Here is a 19,688-nt window from a genome sequence, read left to right as displayed (position 1 = left end):
GTAGAATGATGCTATTGTTAGAAGACTCTAGCTCAGTGAAAGAAGTCGCCTTTGCATTTTCATCTGCTTGCTATATAGAAGTCTGAAACTAAGTAGTCAGAGTTTAGACAGTAAAGATCCATTAATAACCCATATACTTTTACACATTTTATCTTATTATACTCACAAATTTTAATGCATTTTACTGGATTTTCATAATGGAGCAACATGGAACCTCTCGCAACAAGAAATTGATTAATGAATCAAATAATAAATTAAAATGTGCTCCATTTCCATTCTGGGGATTTTTAGTTTAGTTTACAGATTTCATTATCCATTTAATTTATGATTTCTGTTATGTGCATTTTTTTTTATTTCAGTCTCATTTATTGTTTGTCGTATTTCATTTTGGGTATTTAAAATGTCTTCCAGTTCCAGTGGTAAGAGTTCTTTATAAAATTTGTTTATTGGTCTTTGAGAGAACAAACTTACATTATTATTCTTTTATTGATATTTTGTGAGAATACCTTTGCAAACCACTGAATACAAGCTCCCCAAATGCACTTCTTATTTTTACTGAACTTACTTTAATTTTCTATTTTTTTACCTTTAATGTTTTTTGTCAAGCACTTTGTTGAGCTCAGGCTCTAGTAAATGTGCTTCATAAATAAATTTTGACTTTAACCCTCATGTCTTAAAGGGGCAGTAAGTTTTATATTGTTATGCTGTTATTTCATCATCAGCTATGCAAATGATTGCATTGGTTCATACTCGCCACCAGCATTTAGCAAACAGCTGGTGGAACTGAGCATCCACATCTGTTAAATCTTATTTGATGTTAATGATTATTTTATAGAAATTGAAGGCAGCAGTTTGTTGGCTATAAAATGTCATTTTGTGCCTGGAAAGCCCATAATGCTGCTCCTTTTTAGATGCTGAAACGTCCTCAGCATGGCATCATAAACTCAAACGTTGTTTCCCATCAGCTGAGGCATACCCAGTAAAGGGAAAATAAGCAGTGCAATCCTGCTTATTTTTCTAATCAGCGCTTGTTTGGCAGAGTCAGCCGTGTAAATCAGGGCTTCATGAAGGATGAGTTGCAGGAGGTAAACAGGCGTCGGAGGAATTCTTCCCTTCCCCTTAATTCTTCTCCTTCTGCCCATTTCTCAGCTCTAGTTATTCAAGTTTGTTGAGAAAAGGAGGAGGCAGTGAAAGGCTATGTACACCTCACAGCTGGAAACTGATGGAGCGTTTTTACAACCCACAGTGTTCTGTCTGTGAGAAAAGCCTCAAGTCAGTCCAAGTCCTTCAGTATTCCCCTCACTCCTCTCCCTCTTCCTGGTTTTCAGAGACCTGACGCTCTCATGATCACCATCCATCTTGAAAGTCCACTGTCAGCTTAGAGTCAGAGCAAATGGATCATGGGAAAAGATGTTAACTCTGTATAGGATGTTGTGTTGTTTAAGCAACAATAGATCCTTTAGCTAGTGTTTGGGAATCAAGATTTGAGAGTAAAAAGACTGACTTGCCAGAAACCATCCAGGATAAAGAGAGAAGCCAGAGAGAGGCCCTTGACAAAGGAGGAGGGAGGGATGACACATTTTTCTTCCTGCCTGTGAAATTCTTCCTTTTCTTGGGTCGGAGACGCTACTGAATAGGATGGTACCCTGAAAGAAGCTGAGATTGTTTCAAACCAGCATACAACAAAACTCATTTCCCTTCTAGAAAATCACAGAACTGACTAAAGGTTTGGAGATTGTTCATCATTTTTAGTTTACAATAGAAAAAAACGACTGTATGTACAAAAACCCGGCATTATAACAGTGAAACAGAGACTTCTTTGTGCCTCTGTGTAACCTCTGTTTGTGATAACCCGCTCTTGATAAACCTCTAGAACAAAGTTTATCTTCCTGATGAAGTGTTTGTGATTTACAACTGATTGTGTGCGCATGTGCATGTTTGCGTGTGTGTTTTTGTGTGTGTGTGGCTGCTGGCAGAAAGCCATTCAGTATCCACAACAAGAACTGCTCATGCAGTCCTGACTGCCTCATGCAGCCCTGACTGCCTCATGCTGTGTTCAATTTGTTCTTGTTCATAGAAACCTTCACCATGTTACAGATTTTTGTTTTCAAATTCTGACTTTTTTTTTTTTTTACCAAATAACCTTTTGTGCAGAAGTAAATCCTTACATTATCAATATTGGTTGATAAATGTTTTGGGGGAAAAACAGGTAAATGATTGAATACTGTTCTGAGATTCATTGTTGCACTTTTAATTAAAAAAAAGAAGCCAGTTTTCCTTATGCATGTTAGTAATTACACATAACACTTAAAATGAATTTCTGCAGGTCCAACTCCAGGTTAATGGGACATTAACGAAAGGCAGGAGAATGTTCTTAGCACATCACGTGAGTCACATTGCTGCGAAAAAATAATAATGACATAACTCATGCAGCTTCAGTTCAATTTCTGTGTTCTATTAGGATTAGCATTTTCATGTTTTGATAAGATTTGTTGAAATGGCTATAATATATTTCAGTTCAGTTGCAGAAAATCATGGCCAAACTTAAATAAAGTTCTCTTTCATGAGCTTTTTGCTTTGAACACTATCAAATTTAACTCCTTGTGTTTCGGTTGCTTTCTGCAGAGCTCTTTTCAACATTTTTAAAAGTCAGATTTAATATTGTTTAGTTTGTTGCAGCTATGTAACAAAGCCTTCTGAACCTTTACGTAAAACAATTACTTTCTCTTGTTTCTCCTTCCTAAAAATTTTTTATGCTCTTTTTCAAACAGTGAAAGTTCAAAACTAAAAATGAATATTTGTAATACACTTCAGATAAGTTATATTGAGCATTTTTAGAACACTTTTAAATAGTGTGTCTGAGAAAAACAAATCAGTAAGTCTCTGGTTGTTTTCATGACTTAATTAATAATTAACTTTTATTAACCAATTAACAGGCTAAGTAAATACTTAGCGTGCTTGAGAGGGATTCCTGAGTAAATTTGTGTTTTCTTACGCCTCTAATCATTAAACATTGTTTGTGCGTGGCACTTTCATAAATTTTGGTTTGAGGCAGTAAATTTGTCTCCCAGCGCTTTTTTCTTTATCCATGTGAGCCTGTGAGGAAGTCCTGTGACCAGACACGTTCCTCTACTTCCCCCCTCATCTTTCTCTGGCATGAATCGCTTCAGACCAACACAATCCAAACTAAATGAATTTCCTCACTGGCTGAGCTTTAATCACATTAGCCTAAGTGATATGGGAACGCCAGGCCAGACACACACACTCCCCTCTCTCTCTGTCATTCAGTTCGGTTAAATAGCCACTCCTCTGGAGCGTTTAGTTGTCCTAAGCTTCATCTTGGGATAATAGACTGCGCACCCCCAAAGACCTCGATGTGAAATGAAGAGGATCAAGACAAGAGCAGAGAAGGCGACAGAAGAGCGTCCCTCACACCGCCCTGGGAGAAATAGTCCAAACAGATGTTTAGTCGCCTTGAGAGCTCATTGTGCAGGACAACGGGGACGGCTTTTAGGTTGTTGATGATTATTTGGTTGATTGAACAAGATTTGATGAAACCGCCTCATGGTTAAATAGTGGCTCAGTCGGTGGTCTTCTGAACCTTTACTTAAAACAATTACTTACGTCCCCATACACCCAGAATGGTAAATGGGGACGGACTGGAACTGAGGGGGATTTTACACTGAAAACGTCAAAGACTTGTCTATATAAAATTACAGGCATGAGCTTATGACCATGTTTAAGGGACATTTATAGAAAAATATCTTCCTGAACTTTACATGGCATATTTACTGTATGAAGTAATTTTCTCTTAAATCTCACAAGAATAAAGAAAACATGAAATATCATCACACCCACTGCAGTATGGGAATAAAAATTATAAACTTTTTGGGGGGTTTTCACAAATGACTATCAGTGTTACAGAAAACTTTATGCGCATCCTGTATTTTGTCTTATAAAATAATAATCTATTTTAGTATATCCTTCATTTGAATAGAGAGATCTTTGCTTTTCTGATTAAATTCTCTAAAAACTGAAGCACACAGTTAATAAATCAAATCAAATTTTATTTGTATAGCATATTTCAGCAGCAAGGCATTTCAAAGTGCTTTACATCATAAACACAAAAACACAAAGAGGAGATGTCACCACTGATCATCGCAGCCTGTTCATGCGCCTTCCTCGGGGGGCTGGTATTTGTCTATCATTTTCATTTTCTTTGCTGCAGCTGCGTCTTCAAAACGGAGGCGTTCTTTACCAAAGGAAATCCAAAACACTACGGGGTATTGCGTGGTGTATTTCTTGGCTCTGCACATATGTCTGACCACAAAGAACTTGTTCCTTTTTTCTTGTACTTCCCTCGTGAAGTCTGGAATTTTTTTTTTCTTATTTCCCCTCCAGTGAAAGGTTCCAACTTCTCTAGCTCTGAGTCGTATTTTTTCCCTGTCCGCAAAGCGAAGGAATCTCACCAGGATGTGGCAGGGTCCAGCTGACGTGTTTCGTCCATCTTCTTTTAGCGTAGCCGGGTTTCTGTGAGCCTCTCTACAACGATTTGATCGGTATCCTGGTCTTGTGGAAGTAAGGAGCGTAGTACATCCATTACACACTCCAGCAGGTTCTTCCCTTTCTCTGAAAGCGCCGGGACGCCCTTGATCCTCATATTGTTTCTTCTGCTGTAGTTTTCTTGATATTGAATCCAACCTTCCACCTGTGTAACTTTGGACTTCAGTTCAGCCGTGCTCGCAGTGACCATCGCGTTCTCATCTTTGAGCTGTGATACTCTGTTTTCGGCTTCCCAAATCCTGCTGTTGAGGCCGGCAACATCAGATTTCAGAGTCCAGACAGTCTTTGATTGTAATCATGTCTGCCCCGACCTGCTGTATTTTGTCTTGAAGATCTCGGTTCATGATGCGAATTTCATGTACTGTATAATTGACGAGTCTGTCTCCGCACCAGCGGGCATCTCCATGCTAGTATTAGCGTCAGCTTCGTTAGCTCGTGAGTTCGACATCATCATTTGATCAATTTTAGGTCCCGGAGCTCCTTAGCCTTGAATGTTTTCCTCAATTCAGCTGTACTCAATTTCTTCCGTACTCACACGTGATAAGCCTTCTGATGGAAAGTCAACGTAAAATAGGCCGATAGACACTCCAGCTCTTCAGCATGCGCCTTCTCCTCACCACATCATCACCAGAAGTCCAATCCTCTGATTTTTTGAATTTTCTCTGAGAAGAAGCTGGAAAACTTGTTCCATCAGCATTAGATTGAGTTCAGGTGGTAACGTCATAGGAGGGTTTGTGAGCCTGTCAACTGTTGCAAATAAAGCTCCAGCATTGTTAATGTTTTTATGACATCTGCAAAGAAAGCCTCCCTTGCATGTTTTAGTGTTGAGTGATAGTTATGTAGTCTTTCTTTATAGATGTCATTATGAACGTGAAGTTGAGTTTTACACCATTTTCGTTCTGACCTGCGACAGAGTTGTCTTGCAGATCGAAGTGTTTGTGCTTTTCTCCATGGAGATTTTTTCCTACCAGACACAACATTTACTTTAACTGGGACAATGGAATCAATGATATATGAAACTTTAGACTGAAAATCATCTACCAACTTATCTACATCATTACAGCTTCAGGGTGAGGAAGAAGAGTAGATTTGATTAAATGTTTTCTGTGAAAGAACGTTTTGTGGCAGTAGCTGTTTGTCCAAGTGGGTCAAAGAATAAACAACTTTCAAAGATAACAGCAAAGTGATCCGACAGGGCGACATCAGTTACAGAGACATTGGAAATTTCACACCCTTACTGATAACCAGGTCCAGTGTGTTGCTTGTGTGACATGTTGTGTTAAACCAAAATTTTCTAAAATATTAAAAGCTTTTTTGCCCCTCTGTCTTGAGGTTTGTCCACATGAATGTTGAAATCACCAACAATTATTAAGCAATCATAATCAATGCATATGAGAGATAGAAGATCATTCAAGTCAGTAAAGAAATTTTCCACATATGTTGGAGTTTTGTATAAAGTTAGTGTTATCCAGTTGTATAAAGTTAAAGTTATCCAGACTGGGAGCTGAACGCAGCCTGTTGAATGTGACCGGGAGACAATCAGAAAGCGCAGATTCTCCGAGGGAATCCCTAACAGCTGACACGGTGCAACCCAAAGTCCAGCAGACATCGGAGATAATATATAGAAACATGAATGTTTATTCAACATTTCGTGTAAAGAAAATATAAATAACTAGGGGAGGAGTTGGAGGGAAAATTCTACCAGAAAACCCGGTAACTTTTCAGCTGTTCTTTGTTAACGTGACATAAATAGGTTATAATGATTTTCATTCAGTCAGACTGACAGTAGCTACATGCATTGCAGGTAGATTGTAGTAAGGAATTGATTAATGCCTGGTTTCAAAGTTAGTAAACTGGACTTAATATTTTGTGTCCATTGTTGGACACAACACGGTTCGATCGAACCGTTATAGCTAGGACTTCTGTCGGCTAATGTGTCTCTCAGGTTTTGATAAGAAAATAAGGAAGGAGAGCATTGGAGTTGAGCCTTTTTTCATTCAGAGTCATCAACAGTAAGAGAAAAGGGCAGGAAGAAACGATATAGACGATAATTGAAATGAGGTCGATAGTTTTAATTTATCGTGCGATTAATTGATTTATCGTTTATCGCGATAGGCCTACGATTTGGTCATTATCGTCATTCAACCATATTTCTGTCAGAAACATCAATATTATACTCAGTGATTAAATCATCAATTAATAGAGCTTTAGCACAGTGATCTGGTATTTAAAAGAGCTACTTTAGGTGCCTTGGAGGCAAAAAGATTTTCAGTCTGAGGTTTGAATTAGGACCGCTGTATTTCATATTTCTGTTTTTTTGTCAATTTTCTTGTAGTGATCCGGACAGGTAATGTCCTGTTCTACAGAACCCGGGGGCCAGACACATTCTGGAGGAAGACGGGTGTAAAGATAATATCTGGTCCCCGGCCTCAGACCTCAGAAACTCAGAGTGATGGATCCTCTGGAAAGTCAGGAGCAGGTGGCTGAAATGAAGTGAGGTCTGCTACGTGAATGCTAAGGAGAGACGTGCCTAGGCGAACCTGTTGATTCATTCAGTCTGTAAATACAAGAAACTCTGGTCTGGAAGACCTTTCTTCATAGGATTATTGAATCCTGTGAATGATTGGAGGAGCAGAGAAAGGGCGGGGATTGAGGAAAGGGAAGCAGTCGCTCTGTCTCCAGTCGATTTATCAGCTTGTTTTGGGATATTGTGCTCCTGATCCTCCTCAAAAGGTGTAGTGAGGTTGATGTAGCTTCACTGAAATTAAATGCTGACAAGTTTGACTTTTCTTCTACAGTTAACATCACAATCATGTTTTTTTCTTTCTTTCTGCAAAACACCATGTTGGTACAATTTTAATAACTGAAAGCAGTGTTCCCTGTATATGGGGCTATTTTGTTCTGGTGAATGGAATCTGGATCCTACTTGGTTAATAATCAATAGATGTGACTCTGGTGGTTTCCTTGCCACACCCTGGTCTGTTCTGGGTGAGCTGAGTCAGCAGCGCTGGGCCTCGATCTGCATCAGCAGGGCCCACAGAGTCGCCTTGTTCCAGGATGCAGTCTGCTTAATGCAGTGTAAACATTGCAACTCCACAGTGTCTTAGCTCCAAGTCTGCATTTTACTCATTGTTTTTATTTTTTAATATATTTTTAAGAAGAAGCACCAGTTAGATGTTGTGTGTCTCAGTTTTGATTTTTTAAAAGATCAAAGTAATGCTTGTAATAGATTCAGTTAATACAATGAAAATGAAAAGCATTACTGTGTGTCGCTTATTCAAATTTTCTGAATTATATCGCATTTTAGACAATATTAGATTTCTTTTTGCTCATCTCAAAATGTAAATTTGGCATATTTCGAAATTTTCCATTTCATTTCAAATTAACGAGCCATTTAGAAAAGAAAAACAGCTGAGTGCAATTCAGCACACAGAAGGAAAAATCTGATTTATGTCAATATTTAAAGAAGTCATTAATTAATTTCTTTTAATCATACAACAGTCTTACAAAAAGTTTTCTGCTGTATTGGATCATTATTAAAAAAAGAGTGAGCAGTTAATGTTACACAGCTCTGCATTTAAACATCATTTTATTTTCACGTTTTTCAGATATTAATGATTGTTAGTGGGATAACACCAAATCTGATCTGTTCAGAATCAAATTACATTTCACTCATTAACTACAGTAATACTTTTAGTCTGTACTAAAAACAGCTAATAAAACTGTCTTCCACCCTGAAGAGTGTTGCAGCTCAGTAGCACCACAATGCATCCATGGAAGAAATTGGTATCTCTATTTTTTTATGTACTGATTTTATTGATCTAATGTCATGAATCCACAGTCTCATCATCTTCAGTCTTCCATTGGAAAATTGATTAATAAAGGATAGTTTTTTGCTCTTTAATCTTCTCTAACAAGTTTCTTCCTCTTTCCTCTCTTTGCTTACCGAAGCTCACAAATACATCATCGCAGGTAAGCACTTGCTTTAACCTGACACTTTCTTTGTCTCTGCTTCTGCTCAGTTTTGTTGTGTTTTGCTTTTGAAGACTGATCTTAATTGGGGATCTGCCACCGCTTTTAAAAAGCTTATTTGATTCTGATTGTGAGGCAGTTTTTCATTATGCAGGCCTTAAACAAATGTCAGTCATTAAGAACAGCCTGGAGATCAATGCCACACACAGCCACAAATGAGGGCAGCGGCATGTCCGGCGCTGCAGTCCGCCTGCAGGCCCGTTTCTTCAGAGCCTCCATTTTCTGGAAGAGTTGTCGGGACTCAGCTGAGCGGTAATTTAAAAGCTGGTGAAGCCAGTTGAAGAAGGAAGACTGTGCACAGTTAAGTCCTCGCAGGTTTTTTACATGCTGCATTAAACAGCAACATGTCTGGAGATCGCACTGATGTGGTTGAAACAAGGGAAACTCCATTCCACTTTTTCAGTACTGATAGCGATACATGAGGTTCAATATCGGCCGATAAAGATCTGATACAGGAAATCAGCTGAACTGACTTAAAAAGTTTAGTTTTTTATTCAGAGACATAAATATATTGAACTATACATATATTTGATAACACTACAGCACATTTTAACACACCAACATGGAAGAACAACATGAATTTGATCAGTAAGTGTGATGAGGAGTCTGACGGCCAACGGAAAATAAATAATAAAGAAACTGAAACTGATAAAACAATAGATTTACTAACTTGGTCAAACATCTTCTTTCAAGTGGTTCAGAAAGAGCAATAAGAAATTATAAATATAATGTAAAGTAAATAATAAAGCATGATGTCAGTATAGAACCTGACTGAATAGATTTACCTTTATGGATCAGGTACGTTGTCAGGATCTAGAGTTGTTTTCAGTATCTGGATCATTGCAGATAAAAATTGATATTGGTGCATCTCTAGTGGAAACTTCTGCTAGCCTGATATAGTTAAAGTAATGGTGGCATAGTTGAAGCACAGGAATTTTTGTGGTTTTCAACATGGAGGTAAATTATAGGAACCTATGTCAGTATGTGAAGTTGCTGTAAGCCATTCAAATGATCAACCTGATGTTTTTATGAGTGCAGTGGACAGACGGGATCACGTCAAAAGTCATGCATGGCGGGTGAGGGATCAGTTTGCTTAGTGAAGGTTTCCTCGCGGATCTCATCAAGAACTAATTAACTAATTTAAGAAAACCCTTCAGGTGAACCTGCAAAAAGAACCAAAATGATGGATGAAACTGTTTTAGGACACGATGAAGTTAAAACAACACTGTGATTCATCAGTTTTAGGTGATTGATCTGAAAAAAAAGAACAAACAGAAAGGAGCTGTACAAAACAGAAAATTAAATGTTGTCATTTTTTGGTATTTTTTATGGATTTGTTGGATGTGATTTGTAACCAGATCCAGTGTGAACTCAGGAATGCTGAACTGCAGCAAAAATGGGTCTTCATGACCCATTTTATACAAACATGTCATTGTTTGTATAAAACATACAAACGAGTCATTGTTTATATATACATACAAACAAACATGTAATTGTTGTATAAAACATACAAACATGTCATTGTTTAATATATACAAAACATGTCATTGTTTATATATACATACAAACATGTCATTGTTTGTATATACATACAAATATGTCATTGTTTGTATATACATACAAATATGTCATTGTTTATATATACATACAAACATGTCATTGTTTATATATACATACAAACGTGTCATTGTTTATATATACATACAAACGTGTCATTGTTTATATATACATACAAACATGTCATTGTTTGTATATACATACAAACATGTCATTGTTTATATATACATACAAACATGTCATTGTTTGTATATACATACAAATATGTCATTGTTTGTATATACATACAAATATGTCATTGTTTGTATATACATACAAATATGTCATTGTTTATATATACATACAAACATGTCATTGTTTATATATACATACAAATATGTCATTGTTTATATATACATACAAACATGTCATTGTTTGTATATACATACAAACATGTCATTGTTTATATATACATACAAATATGTCAATATTTATATATGCATACAAACGTGTCATTGTTTATATATACATACAAATATGTCAATATTTATATATACATACAAACATGTCATTGTTTGTATATACATACAAATATGTCATTGTTTGTATATACATACAAATATGTCATTGTTTATATATACATACAAACATGTCATTGTTTATATATACATACAAATATGTCATTGTTTGTATATACATACAAATATGTCATTGTTTATATATACATACAAACATGTCATTGTTTGTATATACATACAAATATGTCATTGTTATATATACATACAAACATGTCATTGTTTGTATATACATACAAACATGTCATTGTTTGTATATACATACAAACATGTCATTGTTTATATATACATACAAACATGTCATTGTTTATATATACATACAAATATGTCAATATTTATATATACATACAAACGTGTCATTGTTTATATATACATACAAATATGTCAATATTTATATATACATACAAACGTGTCATTGTTTATATATACATACAAACATGTCATTGTTTATATATACATACAAACGTGTCATTGTTTATATATACATACAAACATGTCATTGTTTATATATACATACAAACGTGTCATTGTTTGTATATACATACAAACATGTCATTGTTTATATATACATACAAATATGTCATTGTTTATATATACATACAAACATGTCATTGTTTATATATACATACAATATGTCATTGTTTATATATACATACAAACATGTCATTGTTTATATATACATACAAATATGTCAATATTTATATATACATACAAACGTGTCATTGTTTATATATACATACAAACATGTCATTGTTTATATATACATACAAACGTGTCATTGTTTATATATACATACAAACATGTCATTGTTTATATATACATACAAACGTGTCATTGTTTGTATATGCATACAAACGTGTCATTGTTTATATATACATACAAATATGTCATTGTTTATATATACATACAAATATGTCATTGTTTATATACATACACAAACGTGTCATTGTTTATATATACATACAAACATGTCATTGTTTATATATACATACAAACGTGTCATTGTTTGTATATACATACAAACATGTCATTGTTTATATATACATAAAAAACATGTCATTGTTTATATATATACATACAAACATGTCATTGTTTATATATACATACAAACATGTCATTGTTTATATATACATACAAACGTGTAATTGTTTATATATACATACAAACGTGTCATTGTTATATATACATACAAACATGTCATTGTTTATATATACATACAAACATGTCATTGTTTATATATACATACAAACATGTCATTGTTTATATATACATACAAACATGTCATTGTTTATATATACATACAACATGTCATTGTTTATATATACATACAAACATGTCATTGTTTATATATACATACAAACATGTCATTGTTTGTATATACATACAAATATGTCATTGTTTATATATACATACAAACATGTCATTGTTTATATATACATACAAACGTGTCATTGTTTGTATATACATACAAACATGTCATTGTTTGTATATACATACAAACATGTCATTGTTTATATATGCATACAAACGTGTCATTGTTTATATATACATACAAACATGTCATTGTTTATATATACATACAAACATGTCATTGTTTATATATACATACAAACATGTCATTGTTTATATATACATACAAACATGTCATTGTTTATATATACATACAAATATGTCAATATTTATATATACATACAAACATGTCATTGTTTATATATACATACAAACATGTCATTGTTTATATATACATACAAACATGTCATTGTTTATATATGCATACAAACGTGTCATTGTTTATATATACATAAACATGTCATTGTTTATATATACATACAAATATGTCAATATTTATATATACATACAAACGTGTCATTGTTTATATATACATACAAACATGTCATTGTTTATATATACATACAAACATGTCATTGTTTGTATATACATACAAATATGTCAATATTTATATACATACAAACATGTCATTGTTTGTATATACATACAAATATGTCAATATTTATATATACATACAAACATGTCATTGTTTGTATATACATACAAACATGTTATTGTTTATATACATAAACATGTCATTGTTTATATATACATACAAATATGTCATTGTTTGTATATACATACAAATATGTCATTGTTTATATATACATACAAACATGTCATTGTTTATATATACATACAAACATGTCATTGTTTATATATACATACAAACGTGTAATTGTTTGTATTTACATACAAACATGTTATTGTTTGTATAAACATACAAACTGCATGAATCTTTTTGCTCTTCTACTTCAAACTGCTCAGTCAACATTTGGACAAAGAAACTCTTTGTCCAAACTCTTTGGACAAAGAGTCCAAACTAATATACTGTAGAAATGCTAATATGTCTTCAGTTCTGAATATTCTACCTCAAAGAAGTCAAATGGACAGAAGTGGTTTAGCCAGTAGTTCTTCAGGCCTCTGATGGTCTATTAAAGCTAGAAAGATTGCGGTTCTGTTGTCACTGTCGTCCTCTTTAACGTAGACTTATCTATACAGACAGCTAAACTCTGTCCGAGTCTGTCCGAATCTAAGGATCAAACCAGTGTGTTGAGCTTGATGGTTTAATAAGGGTAAAAGATAAACCTTGTCAAAACCAGAAATAAAATTTAAGTAAAGCTTCAAGCAGCATTGGGCTCCGCCACATCGTCTTTTATACATAATGACTATAGTTGAGCCATATTTGAGGCTTTAGGGCGGTTAATCATTATGAACCAATCATTGAAAAAATCCTAACTGATTAATAGCTCCAAAGCTTTTATTTTGGTTTTGGGGCTGTTTAGACTTCCTGTCGTGCTTTGGTCACAAGTTGACCTTACAACAGACTTCATGAGTCCATTCATCTGAACAAGTCATCCAGGTCCTTCCTTGCTGGTATGCCTGAGCATTTATTTGTCTGTTTATTTCCTCAGGTGAGTGAAAACTTAAGAGTGTATCCTCCATCTACTTCTGTGTGTGTTTTACTGAAAAAAGGCATGATGCTCCAAGCAGTGTGTGTGTTCATGTGTGTGTGTGTTGTTCTGCCTGTAAGCTGCTGCTTCCAGCTCAACAATGCCTGAAGGCAAAATCACAGCATGGAAATGAGTGTTTAACATAAAAAAGTGCTTCCTGTTAAATCTGCAGTCAGCCAGATTTACCTGCAGGTCAAACACTGAAAAATCTGATCTTATTTTTCCCCATTTAGTTAGTGCAAAGAAAAAAAAACTAACCTTTTATATCAAAGCAGTTGCATTTATTCTCTGTGTGTCACTACTGTTTCTGTGGAGTTATTTTACCTGACAGGATCAGCTTGTTAAAAAATGATTTTTGCAAATAGAAGATGACAGGTATTTTCTCAACCTACATAAAAAGAGAACCACATACAACATTTGAGTTTTCAAGCAAGTCTTTTGCAAAAGGAGAAGGAACAGCAGACCTCAAGGTGTCTGCCATGCGTTCTGACTCTGCATCAGAACTGGTCCTTTATTACAAAGTATAGCAGGAAAGGAATGTGGAGGGAGGACAAAGGAAGATCTCCACACAGGCTGTGTAAGGAGTATCCCAAGATAAGAAATGGCTGCAGCTCCAAAGTTTAACAAGTTCTTTTTCTCAGGGATGTGAATACTAAATTTATTAAAACTACCAATGTAAGAATGATAACAAAACATAATTATTCTACCAATGTAAGAATGATAACAAAACAATCATTCTAACAGAAGTTATTTATTGCATGTTTGAAAACTTGCAACAAAATAAACTATTGTTTAACTTTTTTAAGTTTGTTTGCCGTAGTGGGATATATCATATTCAGTCTAACGTGATTAATTGTTATCTATGAATTTTAATGGTGTTTTGTACTTGTGACTCCTCTATATAGAAGAGGATTAACAACCATCCGTCCACTCTGACTGGTGAGCTAAAGCTGATGCATTTATAGACTGAACTTGGTGAAACATTTTTGGCATACTCTGCAAATTTATCATTTAAACTGTTATCCAATATTAGAAATGATGGAGATAATAAAAATGATTCAATGAAATAAACAAGTGATTGCCTGAAACTCAACAAAATGACACAAACATTAATGTGAAAAACTTTTCTGTTTCACCTCACATCAATGCAGTGTGAGGCTGGTTGGCTTAATTTAGGAAAATGGGACCAATTATATTTATTAATCAATGAATAGCAAACAAATTTGACATAGGATGTATTTTTTCTTTCTTTCTTTTCTTTTGCAGGATCTGAACCAGGTGAAGTTAAAACTACCCCTTCAGTTTGGGAAGAATGTGTTTACAGATAAAGGGATTTGTTTGTACAGTTTTATCTTAGCAACTGTTCTGAGAATGATTTTTCAGCATACAGACTTCTTTTTGTCAAAAAAGAAAGTCAACATTTTTGACTATACGTATACTTGATTAATCACAATTAACTGATTAATTGTTTCAGCCCTGAAGAAAAATGTGATTTTTCAACATTTCAGGGGAAAATAGTCCAATTCCTGTTTTTGGCTGAAACATTTGGTTTCATGGAAGGTCTTAAAAATTTTTTTAATTTGAACCCAAGTTTACTCCACCAGTTTGATAAATAAAGCCACTGAATGTAAATTCACTATTGCTTGAAGAACTTCTAACAAGGCAGTGATCAATTACACTTCATTGATTCAACTATTTAATTGTTCTCAGAACAGACTATGTTTGTTCTCATTTAACATTTATATTGGTTATGACATTTTACTCAAACTGTCCTCTATATGTCGATTTATTAATCGTCACATTTGCGTTAGATACATCATGATAACGATGCTGCTGGAGATGAGAAGCTTTTCTCTGCTTCACCAGGCTGATTCTTTGCTTCTGCTGCCCTCCAGAGGCTGCTAATGGCGCAGCAATAAACCTAAGCTCCCCTTTTCTGCTGCTGCAGCTGCTTGCTGCAGTTGAGGAAAGAGGGAGGGAAAATGGAAAACGTTTCTTTTGTTAGCTGAGTGTCTGCAGAGACCTTCATGTTGTGAAACACAGCCTAGTGGTTCGTTATATGCAGTTTGATAAATAGCATATAGCATATCCGTTTTTCTGTTTTCAGAGGAAAGAGAGCATGAGGTCTGGAGAAAAGAAAACTCATTAGATGTGTCAAAGAAGTCATTGTTACCTCCTACACTTAACGCTGATGAAACAACCATAACTTCTCATCTGCCAATTTCATGGCGCTTTAGCAACCGTACCTCTTTTCATCTTAGCTGAAATCAGAATTACTTTCTTTATTTCGGCTTAAATAAGCATTTAAAACGTCGTCTTGCTTATCCGCCGTAACGATCGATCAGATCCACTAGGGGGCAGAAATGCTCCGATGCTGACTCCTGACTTTCAGCCTAAGTCACTTTTTGCAGCTCTTCGCCCAACATTCGGTCAGATGGAGAGTTGAACCTCTTCTTCACTCTCTTCTTCCTGTTTCTCCTTTTTCCCCTCCTCCTTTTCCTCCCACGGAGCAAGAAACCCTGTCGGCAAACCGACCATCAGCGTTCAAACATATACTGTGAATTAAAAACAGCCGAGGGAAGAAAGGTATGGGGATCCATTTGTGTCTAAAATAAGTAGAAGTCACATGTGTAGATGTTGTTGGTGTGTCTTGTTGCTATGTGTCTTTGGAAGCATGGTCTTAGTGCTTTATGGATATGTCGATGTTGCATGTAGTATTTGCATATGTCTATGTTGCATAATCTGTGTTGCGAATGTGTTGGCTGCATCTGTACATGTTGCATATGTTATGTCTCTTGCTGCGTTGTTATTACTCAGTCATCTTGTCAATTCATCTGCAGTAAAGCAGTGAGCCCCTTGCAGATGTTTTTTTTTGTGTTACTCCCCCTGTTCTTGGTTCAAGTAGTTGTCTGAATGTCTTTAACTTCTGATTGGTCAATTGCTCAAATTTAGAACATTTTGACAAAACTTGCTAAAAAATTTTGTTACTAAATTTTGACAAAAAAAAAGCTAAAAAATGTATTTACTCAATTTTGACTAAATCTTAACATAAAAATGTATGTATATATAAAGGGTTCAAATGGAGAGTGTCGTTTCAGCGTTCCTCACCTACACATTTTAGTTGAACAATTTCACGCTGATTTTATGTCAATAAGTCACATGACTTGTCGCTATTGAAGTAAACATGATATTTAATATTAAAATTATTTAAAATATTGAATATTACTTTAAAATTCAATATAGAATAGTGTGTCTCGTGTAACCCTAATTACAACTTAATTGTGTGTCATTTGGTCGCAAGGCAAGGCATTTATTTACATTTGTTTGTCAGGAGTGTTTGGTTCGGAGATTTGTTGACAGTCCCTAAGAGAACCTCTGAGTGCTTCTGGAGGAAGCAGTAGATTAATGCCTGAAGAAAACACAAGGTGGAAATCTAAGCATTTTGAAAACACTAATATTGAAAGACCAATATTTTTGTAATAATCTAATAAACTCTTTGATCAGACATGACCTACTTCAACATTTATTAATGGCGAAGCGAACAGGAAACAGCAACACTGACCAACGACATGAACTAACAACATGGACCAATCACAGAAATTACATCAAAAAACAACTGCGAAGGGTTCACTGCTTTACTGCAGATGAATTGACAAGATGACAGTGAATAATAACCATGACGCAGCTAAAGACGTAACATATGCAGCAAACGCATATACAACATAGACATATGCAACATCTAACATATGACCCATAAGGCCATAGACATATGTGTAGATGTTGTTGGTCTTTGGTTGACCAACAACATCTACACATATGACTTAAACTTATTTTTGACACAAATGGAACCCCACAGAAACGGGCCGTCACCATTTTATTATTAATTTATTTCTGATGGTGTTTCTGCTCTTTAGAAGAAGAAGAAATCCAGCTATGAGTGGCAGGAATGAGGAAGTGGGAAGGATGCAGCCATGTTATCATATAAGTTCATCATTGACAGCTCGATCGTTAGAGTCGGAGGGCGGCGGCTGCTTGTTCATCTTTAATTTATCAGACCAGCTTCATTCTTGACTTGTTTTGAGCATCTGAAGCTAAACTAAAGCAAGGAGGTGGGTGCAGGGGTGTGGGCGGGGGCAGAGGTGGGGGGTTTCTATTGCTAGGAGAGACGCAGCCCACTCATACATGGGGGTTAGGATATCTAGGTTATACTAATATAAGCTCTTTCACCCATGGTTGCACTTAATGTATTGATCAGGGCTTCTCACTAAGTAGCTAGAAGTAGATGGGTGTCCCATCTGGTTTGTGTGCATGCGTGTGTGTAGGGGTGTGTGTGCTTATGTGTGTTGCTTCCCCACCCTGTCCATCTACATATTAAGAGACCAGTGCCTGATCCCTGACCCACAACTCCTATCTCTACATGCCCACGCCTCCATAACTTGACCCCTGCTCCTTCAGGAGGCCTCATGAAAAAGGGATGTTTCCATTAGCAGGCCCCGAAACCCCCATGGAGTCCCCGACAGCCTCCGATGTGAGATTTCAGTGCCAAACTGAGGAGACCCCACTCAAAAACAGAGGGGGTTAAAAGCGCTGGTGTTATCTGTGGATTAATTTTGGGATGGAGTGTGTTCTGTGTGTTGGTGTTACTTTATGAATCAAATTCAGATCGTCAGTGTCATTCAGATATCAGCTAATATCTTTAGACTTTATGAAGTGTCATGATCCAAAGTGTCTAAAGATCAGATATTAGTTTCTCATGCTGGCTTGCAAAACTTATCATGAATCTTAAACCTTTAGTGACATTACAACTAAAAATCTCAGTGTATTTTGTTGGGATTTGATGCAGCAGGTGAACTGAGCCTGTCACAATAAATCAACAAATTACATGATAAATTAAAACGAGTTTGATTATTTTCATTTTGATTGTTTTTGTCTTTTTTTCTACCAAAAACGGGATGATAAAAGTTTCAGTCTAGTGTTTTGGTCTTGACTAAAAAAAAACCCATTAAATTTTGCAGTTGCAGCGTTTTAAACATACCCAGTTCAAGCACGGTAGTTCAGATGACATAATTGACACATTAAGCAGTACACAGTAAGCCCAACACAATAAACCTTCATAGAGGAAAATAAGGTGATGAACAAAGACATCTGGAAAGACGTACACATCTGACATGTTTCACACATTCACACCGCCAGGGATGCTCTTTATTTCTTGTGTCACCCCATCAAGGGCCCCATTGAGCCATAACCTACATTCATACAGTAACGCCCCCGTGGCCCCCCCGGCCTTTAACTCAACCATCCATCTGCTGCATCTTCTCCTCGGCTGTCCAGCCTTCATGTCCCCAATCCATCCGTCTGTCCACGCAGACATACCTTCTCCTCAGGCTGTGACCTACTGGATTTTGTTTTTGGGGTTTTGTAATGATCCAGGCCACGCCCCGTTCTGAAAGACCCACTTTTGTGTGGATTGGTTTGCTGGAGGCCTCCATGAACTTTGCACAAATGCCACTCAACAACAGCAACAAAAACCCACTGCAGTGCTTTCCGCATGCCGTCCAACCTCGTTAAAAAGGCATGTAATGGATGTCTTCTGACACCCAAACAATAAATAACAATGTACATTTGAAAGCCGACAAACTGAAAAGAAAAAAAGAAGCTGTTGGGAGTCACAGACTTGTGCGTACGCGATGCCTTTAATCAGCCCACAGAGCGTGCTTTTCTCTTCTATTTCAGTCCCAATTACCATCCGTGACAGAGATGGATTTGGAGTTTGACACGTCGGCTTTCATGCGATGTCTCCGCCGTAGCAAGGACGCATGTTTGTGACAAAGCCAGGAAAATAACAACGCAACATATGGGGCTTTATGACGGGGCATTTTGGATTCAAAATACTTTGACTTTATTGGAATGCATCTTCCATGAAGGCGATTCAGGAGGGCTGCAGAGTCTACAGAGCCCTGCTCTCAGTCCTTCAGAACCT

The 19,688-nt window shown here is 36.0% G+C and overlaps 1 protein-coding gene across 8 annotated transcripts in view; it reads left to right on the top strand.

The window, feature by feature from the left end:
* Positions 1-19,688, top strand: part of agrn (agrin) — a 386,496-nt gene that overhangs the window by 68,636 nt on the left and 298,172 nt on the right. For 6 of the 8 annotated variants that reach the window (XM_055024314.1, XM_055024313.1, XM_055024309.1 and 3 more), the window contains exon 3: positions 8,515-8,535. The exons of the other annotated variants lie outside the window; for them this stretch is intronic. In XM_055024314.1, the coding sequence (XP_054880289.1) occupies positions 8,515-8,535 (21 nt within the window). The remainder of the gene's footprint in view (positions 1-8,514; positions 8,536-19,688) is intronic. 8 annotated transcript variants of the gene reach the window in all.

This window comes from Poeciliopsis prolifica, unplaced genomic scaffold (genome assembly GCF_027474105.1).
Source record: "Poeciliopsis prolifica strain line A6 unplaced genomic scaffold, Auburn_PproV2 SCAFFOLD118, whole genome shotgun sequence".
NCBI lineage: Eukaryota > Metazoa > Chordata > Actinopteri > Cyprinodontiformes > Poeciliidae > Poeciliopsis > Poeciliopsis prolifica.
This window is presented reverse-complemented; position numbering and strand designations above follow the sequence as displayed.